At 42.2% G+C, this 12,445-nt stretch overlaps 1 protein-coding gene across 7 annotated transcripts in view; it reads right to left on the bottom strand.

The window, feature by feature from the left end:
* Positions 1-60: 60 nt before the first annotated feature.
* slc25a21 (solute carrier family 25 member 21) overlaps positions 61-12,445 on the bottom strand; it is a 760,401-nt gene continuing 748,016 nt past the window's right edge. For 4 of the 7 annotated variants that reach the window (XM_070879097.1, XM_070879099.1, XM_070879100.1 and 1 more), the window contains 4 exons: positions 2,773-2,937; positions 1,436-1,617; positions 450-502; positions 62-302 (listed from right to left, as the gene is read on the bottom strand). In XM_070879097.1, coding sequence (XP_070735198.1) covers positions 241-302; positions 450-502; positions 1,436-1,617; positions 2,773-2,937 — 462 coding nt within the window. In that variant the 3' untranslated portion in view covers positions 62-240. Of the gene's footprint in view, positions 303-449; positions 503-1,435; positions 1,618-2,772; positions 2,938-12,445 lie in introns of all 7 variants that reach the window. The other 3 variants (XM_070879098.1, XM_070879096.1, XM_070879102.1) reach the window with 3 other exon arrangements.

The raw sequence follows: 12,445 nt of genomic DNA, 5'->3' as shown, positions 1-12,445 counted from the left end.
ATTTGTTTTATTCAGAAATGTAAAAATTGTTGTACTTTTCAGTTAATCATTTTAGGTTAATTTATTGACATGAGGAAATACTTTACATTATATAATTTTGTTTGCTTTGAATACAGATTCCAGTAAATGTCCTCTGAAAAAATAATATTCTGCATGTTTACACACTTTTATTGAGGGCACTGTAACATGATGTTTCATAAGAAAATACAACCGTTTCAGTGATATTTTGTTCTGTTTGAATCAGAAGTTTTCCTGAAGCCAGGCAAATGAATATTCATAAACCAAGAGCATAACTGCACCTCCTGGACAAAGAGAGGGATGAAAAGAGAGAAAGCAATCAATGTAACTTAGTTATGGATTTTAAAAGTACAAACTATTGAAAACAGTCAAATGTTTTTAACGCTAACATTTCTTGTTAGTGTATATATAAATACTAAGATTGAGATTACCTGGCCCTAGTCGCATGATCTTGGGTACCAAGCCTTTGTACAATGCCAAGAACCTATCAAATGGAAAATTAATTTATTTGTTAATGTAGCTAACAAAATGCTTTAATGTTCGCTGAGAAATTCTGTTAAGTAATAAATGAACATATTCTTCAGCTCATCCTTTTCCCCTTTTGAACTACAAGCCGCTGTAGCATGTTGCATTTAGTTCTGCTTTGAATATGCTCTAAAAATTGGGTGTAATTTCTAAACACATAAATGATACAACACAACTGAAAATATGATAGTGAAAATCATGGCCCAAGGGATTTTTCAAAGTTACTTTTACATCATTGCTTTACAATTTTACATTTAATAACTGAATTATGCATTGTGACAGGATTTTTCAGGAAAATATAAGTAATTTGATCTAACAGTAATTATATTTGCCAGAGATTCAGTATGGACTTTTGAAAAATAATTTTATTTTCTTCAACCGAGGAACAACTAAAATTACATAGATTTTGAAAATCTGCAATGGGGCACATCTCAATGCAAGTTCCAAGATGTGAATCTCAGGAATTTCCACAAGTGTCCCCATAGAGTTCTCGGGGTTACGGGAGGTTCTCTAATTTGCATGGCAATGGTGAGTGCCCACACCACTTGGGACAGATCTTGGGCACCTGCCCGCGAAGGTGGCCAGAAAATCTGGTCAAATAGGGCCTTCTCCAGGTTGGGGGGGGGGTTTGGAGGAGGAGGGTGGAGGTGCTGTCCCCACGGCCAAAATAATAATTTGTTGGCTGCTTGGCTTCCTTCTAGGTGAGCTGCTTTTAAAACATTTTAAAAGCTGTGAATAAATGCCAAGTTTCTGGTCATTCCGATAGACTCCCGCCAAAGTTATGGAAGGGATTTTCAGGGCCATATGTTTTACTGGAGAGTAACTGCATGAAAACTTACTGGAATTGGCAATGCTAAGATGATTCAATTTTTAAACAAAAATGGACTCTTACCCTTCCTCCCTATAGATAGCCTTGATGCTGTTAAAACATGTTCTGTATTTAATCACTCCTGGCGTAGGCTGTGGTCCTTGGATTCTGCTCTTTGCTACATCGAAAGGTATGTTAACACAAGAAGCAATCGTTCCCGACAATAATCCAATTCCAAGTTTCCTCAAGAATTCCATTGCTGGGTCCTAAAAAGAAAACATAAACATAAAATTTATTTTAGGGGAAAAAGAATTACAATTAATCAAAAATCTATGTGGCACTCTCTTTTGTTATTCTACCTAAACACATTAAGATTTCCCATACTCAAGCTCACTTTCTTGACAATCATATTGCCTGTGTTTTTACACATGTTCTAAATTGCTGAAACACACATTTCCTCACACAGGATTTATAAACAAAGTTCATAAAAAAGACTGGCTTGGCATATGGGGATGATTTGTATAATTAGGCCTTACAATGTACTTAGTATTACTGTATCAAAACATGAGAAATCCAAGCAACCATATTAGCTAATTGACCAGAATACTTTACAAATGACAGCAACTTCCACCATGAAATTTACCAAAATACTGATTTGTACATGAGATCTCCATATGTTAAAAAATTTTGATCCCAGTGTCCTGTGTTTTTGTTCTCTTTCCTGCATGCTTTCCTCTTCAGATTTTCTTTCATGTTTGAGTTATCCAGTCTATCAAGAAGTAAAGTTTCCTGTTATTAACAATCCACATTAGTTCAATTATAGCAGTCACTGAAGTCTCTTGTATTTTTGGAAACCAGCAGCAACTAATTTAATTGACCTAAAGGATTTTTTACAGTACACTACTACTTCAAAATACTGCTACTTTCAGACCTTTGCTGTATACAGTGTTATATTTGCACTCTTGAAATGTAGACACTTCAGTAATGTTTTATGTTGATGTATTCAAATCACTACTTTTTTTCTGTTTCGTGTTAGTAATTATTTATGCAGGCCTGTCATCCACCACATTTTTATAGACAATTAAATATAATGGTGTGTAATGATTTACACTTGCAAAACATTGTATTTTAATGTAATGTTAGTTATGGGCAGCTTTTTGGAAGATTAGAAAACTAAATGATTGGTACAGAAAAGCTGTGACAGATGGTCAAATGATAAGTTCTTCCTGAAGGCCAATATAATTGGGGCATTGTAACAGATGTATTGCCTTAGTTTGAATAAAAGATTTGCATGCGGAAATGAGTTGCACTATAGTGAAAGGAAAATGAAAATCCACTGCTTACGTACACACGAACAATTCCTAGTTTTTGATTTTTTTTCATTATCCAATATTGGCTATTGATTTGGATCAAATAATTACCTCATTTACAGGAATAATGTTTTTCACATTGAAGTAAAATCCAAAGTAGATCATGTTAAATACACCATGTCGACCTAATGTTGCTGTCAGTCCCTTGTTCAGGCCCCGCAGTCCGAAACCCTGAGATCGGATTATTTCACGTGCATAAGCAAATGTGGATGGCTGCTGTTTTGAAACAAATGTCATATAAAGTTATTTTTAGGTAAAATAAAATATCCAAAACAAAACTGCCTTCATGTTTTTTTTTATCCTTCTTAAAGAAGTGAAATATTAAATGGCAAAACTGAGTAGATTGTGATCTAAATGCAAGATGCAACCTTTTTAATCTGAGAAGATATCTTGCTGTATTGCTCAATGTGCCAGATTAGAGATCAGTCAGGGGCTGGGACTAGAGGGTGGGAGCTGGAGCATTTTTGGTTCTAAGTAGGAAGAACTGAGCATAGCTGGGGGCAGGCGGATTGAAGATAGGCTACAGAGAGAACAGAGCAGAATTTAAGCAATCAGGAGAGGAGCCTCAGAGGAGGTAGAGACCAAGCCAAATACAGATAGAGAATTAAATTGTATAGGAGAGCAAGGAAAGGGGCTAGGGAACTATGATAGCCATTCAAAATAGGGTGATTTAAACAAAATTGGATTGGTTAGTACAGACAATGTTAGAAGTTCATTGTAATACTGCAATAATGGAATATGATAGATGCAAGATTTCAAATAATTTTAACCATATAAACATCAAAACATTGACCATGAAATAATACTGTAGGATATTAGCATACATTTGTCTGAAATTTGTCTTCTCCATTATTTTAGTAGAGGTGTTCGCCTTTTTATATTAAATATGTCAATGCATTCACTAAAGTAGCAGGGAGCAGAATTTCAGATGAGCCCATTAAACATTCATATGCTGGTATCTGATACGTATTATCAGAGCCATAATCACCAGCTCCTGGAATTTCCCTGGGGATTCTCCTGATCAACCATCTTAAATAATAGAGAATTGGCGCAAACAGCCATTTACGCCATTTCTCCAGGTTTTGCCAATCTTCCACTGAAATTACAGTAGGAGATGAGGAAAACGCTGCAAAAATTCTAGCCATAGCTTTTTATGAAGAGGGAATTTTAAGGGATGATTTTCCTGTTCCCCCTATGCCTGAGTGGAAAGCAGTGTTCATTTAGAAGCATGCTCCACATGCAATGACCTGAACTTGCCCGTATTTCTGAGCTCAGATGATTGTCCTACCCTCAATGTGGTGCAGAATAGTCGCACCCTGACAAGGCCTTGAACTTAAAAACGGAGGTTGAATTATAGCTGCTGCAGCAAGCCTCAAAGAGATGCAGCAGGAGGAATGGCCGCTGCCTTCAGTACCTTCTGACAGCTGTCCAGAAAACAACAGCCAGAAGGCCCCAGCTTGAAGATACACTGCGAAGCTGTTAAAAGAAAGGTTGTACTTATACTTTTAGACCTACTTTGTCTTTCTGCCTACACCATTCAGATTCTGATCTGAGAGTGGACCTAACACAAGACCTACCACTAATATTTTTTTGCCCACTTTTATACCTTTCAGTGAACCTGCAGAAAAATGAGGCGGAAAGGCCGTTGCCGTCCCCTCCAGCCTCAGTTCCATGGCTACCCTTTGCCTGTGTCTGTTGTAGGCACAGTTACTTGGCTCCTCTCTTCATTGGTGAAGCTTCAGAAATCCTGGGTCAACGTGAAGGGGTGTCACGGGCCTCCACTTCTTTGTACCTAGGAACTGAGCATTCACCAGGGACATTGGAAAGAAAACTCAGCCTCTTAAATTGTGTAATTAAAATATTAACATGTACTCCCTATGGCTTTATGAGTAAACAAACAATATGATGTGATACTGAGCCATACAGAACAGGCAGGTTCCAGGTTCAGTCCAGGCTGAATTAGCTGTTGTAAACTGGGGCACAGCAATTCAGTATCCCCATGAATATGAGGGCAATATCAGTGAGGTTTCCTTATCTTCACTCAGTTACCTTTTCTGAATGGTGTACATATGGGTGTTGGATTAGGCTCAGCTGTGCTGCCCACTATGGTTAGAAACATAGAAACATAGAAAATAGGTGCAGGAGTCGGCCATTCGGCCCTTCAAGCCTGCACCGCCATTCAATAAGATCATGGCTCATCATTCCCTCAGTACCCCTTTTCTGCTTTCTCTCCATACCCCTTGATCACCTTCGCTGTAAGGGCCATATCTAACTCCCTCTTGAATATATCAATGAACTGGCATCAACAACTCTCTGCGGCAGGGAATTCCATAGGTTAACAACTCTCAGTGAAGAAGTTTCTCCTCATCTCAGTCCTAAATGGCCTAACCCTTATCCTAAGACTGTCCCCTGGTTCTGGACTTCCCCAACATCAGGAACATTCTTCCCGTATCTAACCTGTCCAGTCCCATCAGAATCTTATATGTTTCTATGAGATCCCCTCTCATCCTTCTAAACTCGTGAATAAAGGTCCAGTTGATCCAGTCTCTCCTCATATGACAGTCCAGCCATCCCTGGAATCAGTCTGGTTAAATATGAATATATAAAAAAAAACAATGAGGAAAGATTGTCAGCCTTATCACTGCTCAATTCAATAAGCAGTGTGACCCTGTACAGCTCTCTCCCCACTGATAGTAATTCTAATGGCCAATGAAGGCAAAAAACAGAAGAAGAAACTTGTAGGCCACTCGAGAAAAAATTCATGGAAATTCCTTCCGATTCCATAAGGCAATTAAGCAAGCTCCAGGAGACTATGGTTATCCATGATGTATCATAAGTGAATTTAACCAATGCTCTCCGAATAAGCCCCCCAGCCCCGTGGAAAAGTCTACACTTCCAGGTTTCACCACTGAGCTAGACTGGGTAAATCTTTAACAGTGCCCTGAAACATTGCAGCCCTGCTGGTTCAGGTGTTGGATTACCAGGCCTGCCATGAAGGACTAACTTAGTTCCAATCTTTCATCATCAGGCATGTCATCTTGGAACCCCCTCAATCCCAAGGAGATCCCACTTACCTCTTCCAAGATGGATAGCCATTTGTAGCTTAATAGGCAACTGAAAAGCGTGGGTTTGAGCCTTGTTAGTAACCAGGAAATTTTATGAGTAACACGGTGAGCAACATAAATAACCTTAAAAATAGACAAATGCATTTCCACCATCTTCCTGACCACAGTACTAACACACATATATCACATTCGAAGATGGTTCCATGAGTTAGGGGTATGGAGCTTCAGCTGCTTGCCTCTCAGCAACTCAATCATGGAAGATACTGAATCCTGGACTTAAGAACATGTGTTCTCATACCCAGCATCCAGATAATATCTTGCAGCAGCTGTCTTGCTAAGCCTCAGTTTCCTCATCAACTATATAATGGACATCTGCTTTTAGCATGGTGGAAGCAACTATGCAGGGAGTTTGTGATGTGTTTGTGTTTGTGATGCCAGTCATCTTGATGTTCTAGATGTTCTACTCCTATATCATGTATTAGACTGACCCATAGGAGAATTGTTTGACACATATATGTCACAACCTTAGCCTGCAATGAAAGAATGTACCTATATTTATGACATTCACTGGTACCCTGTCCCATAGGATGACAACCTTCTGAAAATTAAATAGTTCCTGGTATGTAACTAGACTCTCTGGGGTAGAAATTGCCCTCCGCCCGAAACGGGGTGGACGCACCGCATTTGAGCATCCCTTACCGCCGATATGGAAGGGGTGGTGTTAAGAGCGCAATTCAGTTTTCTTGGCCTAAAAATGGAGCGGAGTGGTAATGACTGGTGGTAAGGGCTGGTGTGCCAGCGGAATGGTGTTTGGATTGCGACATTGCCCTCCTAACCATTGGATGCTAAGTGATCAAGCTAATGATGCAGCTGCTCCCTGGCCTTCTTAAAGGGCAGGTTTTGCAGCTGCGTCTTGACTACATTCTGACTATCCGAGGAGATGGCTGCAAGGGGAGGTTTGAGGAGGACCAGCCGCTTCAGTGATGAGGAGCTGGAGACTCTACTGGAAGGTGTGGAGGGAAGGAGGCGGCTACTCTTCCCTGAAAGTAGTGCAAGCCTAAGTCGGGTCGTCTTCAACAAGGCCTAGAGGGAAATCATGGAAGAGGTTTTGGGGAGCTCAATTCATCAGCAGACTCCCAACCAATGCAGTCAAAGGCTAAATGACCTTATTCGCCTAATGAAAATGAATACATCTTCCCCTACCTCCTCACATTACATCTGCCAGACTGTCCTGCACCTTCACTTCTTTATCACCAACACGACATAGTAGCTGAAGTGCCTGTTGATTGCTAGGCCTGTATGTGTGCACACTCACATTGGAGGATGCCTTGCATCTCAGATTCACAGCTGCTTGTAATTGACCCAGACTTGCACTCATTGCCGAGGCCTCTTGGAACTGCCACTTACCAACCCTTCATTGCTTTGCAGGCCAAGGTGGCGCAGCACCATGCTGACCAGCAAGCCACTGGTGGTGGGGAATCATAGAATGTGCAGCTCACCAATCTTGAGCAGAGGGTGCAGCGGCTGTGGGTGTGCACGTTGGTATCCCTGTGGCTGCTGGTTTCTCCGATGTTGCTGGGGGCAGCATGAGTAAGTGAAGGTCTTTGTGCAATGCCATCTCTCTCTTAAAGTGCAAAGGCCTACCTAGCTATTGCTTATGCTTCCCTGCAAGCTGTTTGCTGCATGGTTTGATGCTATACCTGACCCTCACGTCCCCCTTCTCCCTTTTATGATTGCAGATGAGACTCCAAGGTGGGAGCTAGGTGGCTGCTGGTGTCTCCGATATCGCTGAGGGCAACCTGGGTAAGTGAAAGCCTTTATGTAATGCTATCTCTGCCTCACACTGCAATGGCCTACCTGACTACTACTTATGGTTCTGTGCAAGCTGCTTGCTGCATGGTGCAATGCAGCTCCTCACCTTCACAGCCCCCCTTCTCCCATTTATGATTGCAGATGAGACCCCGAGTGTCATAATGAACGACACAGACCCACTTGAGGCGACTAGCAGCCACAGTGAGGAAGAGACACTTGAGACGCTTGAACCTCTTGGCGGCATCTTGGATGAGGGAGATGGGGAGCTGGGGGGTGGGGAGGGATAGAGCTCTGCCAGCAACAGTGCGTCACTGCTTCCTAAAGTCCCATGCACCAGCTCAGATATTGGTTGTCTGTGGTTGTGTAACCTAGATTTTGGAGAAGGGTCTGCACTGGTTGCGCAGGAGTCATGAGCCAAGTGCTGAGCGCGTAGCCGTTGTCACCAAGCAGACAGCCGCAATCTTCATTGGCACCATGAAAGAGTCGTGGCTACTGCCAGGAAACCAAGAATCCACTTCCATAATCTCGCGGTTGTGGTCGCAAATGAGTTGGACATGGAGGGAGAGGAATTCCTTGCGTTTTCTGAATTGCTTGGCAGTTTATTGGGGTGCCCTGAGAGCTACATGGGTGCAGTTAATTACCCCCTGGAACCTGGGAAGCCCGCAATGTGCAGGAATGCGGTCTGACGCTCCAACTACTTGTCCCCGGTCCCAGGAAATGAGATGTAATCAGCTCTCCTCCTATACAGAACATCTGTGACCTCCCGTATCGATGTGTAGGCCGCAAATTGCGAGATGTCAGCAGTGGTAGCTTGCAAGGACGCAGTTGCATAAAAGTTAGGCGATAGTGACCTTGGATGCCACGCTTGGGGCTGTCCTGACCCACATTTGTGGCTCCAATTCTGCCTGCAGGAGAGTGCAAAGCTCCATCACGACATCCTTCCGGAATCTTAGTCTGCGCAGGCACTGATCGTCATTCGTATCCCTGTATGAGAATTGCAGCTGGAACACCCTTTCCCGATATGGCCTAGTGGCCTCACATCTGTGTAGCCATCTTCCTCTGTGATGGGGCTCATTGGCTTCTCCCTGCTGCTGTGCTGCCTCCTCCACCTCCGCCGGCTGCTGCTTGTAGGATTTCTGAATCTCTCTGGGCTTACATTTGACAGCGAGACGATTCTTTCAGAACAATTGGCACAGTTTATTAAAATCACACACATGCATTTAACAGCATTCGTCAAATATTCTATAGATTTACCTCAGTTACAACAGAGATACAATGAGGTTATAATAAAAAGCGATATACGTTACGCCCGTTTTGCTGGCTGGTTTGAACACACAGCATACTGATTTGGCTGGTCGTCAACAGGAGGTCTTTTGCCATGTGTCCAGCAGGGAGAGAAGACAGAGAAAAGTTCCTGGCTTGTGTTTTTATATTCCTCAAGGCCATTGTCCTCAGAAAGTCTCCCGATTGGACTTTGGTTCCAGGGCAGCTTCTTATTGGCTCTCCTCACACATGTGGCTGTCTGGACTGGCTCAGCCATCTCTGATTAGTTTAAATGGCTTTCCAATACATAAAACCCATGCTGGCAATCTGTGGGCTTCCATTTTATCTCAACACAAACAGGTCTTTCTGTTAATCTACACTTTTAACATTTATACATACACATAATCAATTAATAAACACTTTTATTCTTACATGCTGCCCAGCATCTGACACCGCTGCAGGCTGCTGCTGTCCACCATCTACCTCCGCAGCAGGCCTGCCTCCTCTCCTGCTCGCCCAGTATCTGGTGTGGGGGGTCCGCATACTTCACTCTCCACCTTTGAGGATGCCCTTGCTGAGGGCCTTCATGTGGCACCTCTCTTGCCTTCCCTCTGTGGCCATCTCTCTGGACCTTTCCATACTGGGCCGCAATGATGCCTGCGGCCCTTACCTGCTCCCCTGCAGCCATTGCCGCTTTCTTCTCCGTGCCTCAGTGGCATGCACAATGTGCAAAAGGCATTGGCCTGCAAGCACTGCCCCATTTCAAAGGCCTCCACAAGCCCAGCCTCCTCCAAGTGGCCTCCCTGTTCTGCAGGTAGAAAGCGCCTTCAGCACTCGCAAAGCAGCGTGCACTGTATCTTTGCACTGCTAGGGAAACAACGGGAAAAAGTCGGCAACACAAAATCAAACCAAAGCAACAGACCTTTAAGGCACTCCAGCCAAAACAACTCTTGGCACCGCCAAGCGGTGGGAGGACTTTTATAGGGCAATGTGGCTTTCGGCCCAGGACCTCGGTGGTGCACACAGTAATGATGCACTTAGAGTGCTGGCCAACACCGCCGCAGGACTGGGGGGGAAGTGGGGTAGTGATGGTAACAGGCCGGAAAACCTCAGGAGAGCAATTGGGCTATGGGTGGCCATTGGACGAAAGTTGGTGGCTATTCCACTCCGCAGCGTGGCCGCTGATTTCCGGTGGTAACAGGCCTTAAGGAAAGGGACAATTTCAGCCCCTCTGTTTACATAATTTATAGCCATATCTTCATTCACTATTCATTTTAAATATCTTATCCAGTCTATTACCTTCAATCCTTTCATAATAAAATAAAACCTCAATCACATCCTGCCTAAGCAGAAGCTACTTCAAAGTGAATAACCTTAGCTCTCTAATTCTATTCTTGTAACTAAGAGACCTCAGTAGATGGATCGTCCTTGCTGCCCTCCTCTGGCCCCTCCAATTAGCCTTTTTCTCCATGATCAGATCTGGACACCAAAGTTGAACACAGAACTCCAAATACAGATGTATAAAGCATTATGAAATAAACATAGTGCACTTAGTTGTGTACTTTATCGACCTAGCAATACTCGAAAAATTCTATTTGCTTTTGCTATAGCTACCTCATTTTCTTATGAACGTTTAGTGACTACTCAATAACTAACCCTCACATCCATTTCTTGTTCTGTTACTTTTAATTAGCACCTGTGCATGGAGTAAACCTGGCTTGAGTTGCCTGGCCCTTGGGCAGAACACAGCACTTCGCCACTATGAATGCCATCTACCATCTACGAGCTTAGTCCTTTACCATATCTAAAGCATTTTGCAACCTATAATCTCCCCCTTAATTTCAACTTTAGCAAACATGTTTGTTTCATTCACACATTTAATAATAGCACCATTGGTGCTTCCTCAGGATCATTTAAAAAGCAACAAAAAATAAAAGGCCTGGTACAGAAACCCTGGGAAACTCCATTTATCACCAGACTTCATTCTGATCTCTTCCTGTTACTAATCACTTTGTTTAAGCACAAAAACTCCCAAGAATTCTTCTATGTCTCACTAATATCACAGCATTTGATATTTTCTAAAACCCATCGATACGAAAATGTATAAAACACTCCCTGGTAATCTAAATAGACATTATTCACTGGACTTCCTATTATCCCTAGTTTTAGTCACTTCTTCAAAAAATTCAATTATACTTATGATGCATGACCTGTGTGTCCTCAAGCCCTGTTGGGGGTCACCAATAATTATGGTACTAAGTGTTCCTGTACATATTACCCTTAAATATTTTCCCTACAACTTAAGGCAAACTTATTGGCTTTTCAGATCCATTTCCCCCTTTTTAAAATAATGGTACCATACTCTCCAATCTTCACAAACATCTCAGACTGCAATGAGCTATGGAAAATAACAACCAATACCTCACATCTGACTTACCCCATTTGGACAAACTGAATTGAGTGAGTTCTTTGATGAAGTAATGGAGAGGGTTGATGAGGGTAGTGCAGCTGATGTTGTATATATGGACTTTCAAAAGCCATTTTGCAAAGTACCACATAATAGACTTGTTAGAAAAATTACAGCTTATGCGATTAAAGGATTAGTGGCAGATACAAAATTGGCTAAATGACAGAAAGCAGAGAGGAGTGGTGAACAGTTGATTTTCAGATTGGAGGGAAGTATACAGTGGTGTTCCCCAGGAGTCAGTATTAGGATCAATACTCTTTGTGATGTATATTAATGACCTGGAGTTGGGTATACAGGGCATCATTTCAAAGTCTGCAGATGATACAAAACTCAGAAATGCAATAAACAATGAGGGAGATGGTAACAGACTTCAGGAGGACAGAGAAAGACTGGTAAAATGGGCAGATACATGGCAGATGAAATTTAACGCAGAGAAGTATGAAGTGATATATTTTGGTGGGAAGAATGAGGAAAGACAATATACACTAAATAGTACAATATTAAAGAGTGTTCAGAACAGAGAGACATGTAAATGTATGTACACACATCTTTGAAGGTGGTAGGACAAGTTGAGAAGGCTGTTAAAAAAGCATCTAGGATCCTTGGCTTTATAAATATAGGCATAGAGTACAAAAGCAAGGAAGTTATGCTAAATCTTTATAAAACACCGGTTAGGCCTCAGATGGAGTATTGTGTTCAATTTTGGGCACCACACTTTAGGAAGGATGTCAAGGCCGTGGAGAGGGTGCAGAAGAGATTTACTAGAATTGTAAAAGGGATGAAGGACTTCAGTTATGTGGAGAGACTGGAGAAGCTGGGGTTGTTCTCCTTAGAGCAGAGAAGGTTAAGAGGAGATTTGATAGAGGTGTTCAAAATCATGACTGGTTTTGATAGAGTAAATCAATAGAAACCACTTTCAGTGGCAGAAAGGTCAGTAACCAGAGGACACAAATTTAAGGTGACTGGCAAAAGAACCAGAGGTGACCTGAGGAAATAGTTTTTTTATACAGCGAGTTGTTGTCATCTGGAATGCACTGCCTGAAAGGGTGGTGGAAGCAGATTCAACAGTAACATTCAAAAGGGAATTGGACAAATACTTCAAGGGAAAAAAAATACA

Source organism: Pristiophorus japonicus, chromosome 4, assembly GCF_044704955.1.
Source record: "Pristiophorus japonicus isolate sPriJap1 chromosome 4, sPriJap1.hap1, whole genome shotgun sequence".
Taxonomy (NCBI): Eukaryota; Metazoa; Chordata; class Chondrichthyes; family Pristiophoridae; genus Pristiophorus; species Pristiophorus japonicus.
The sequence above is the reverse complement of the archived record's forward strand: the minus strand, read 5'-3'. Positions and strand labels throughout refer to the sequence as shown.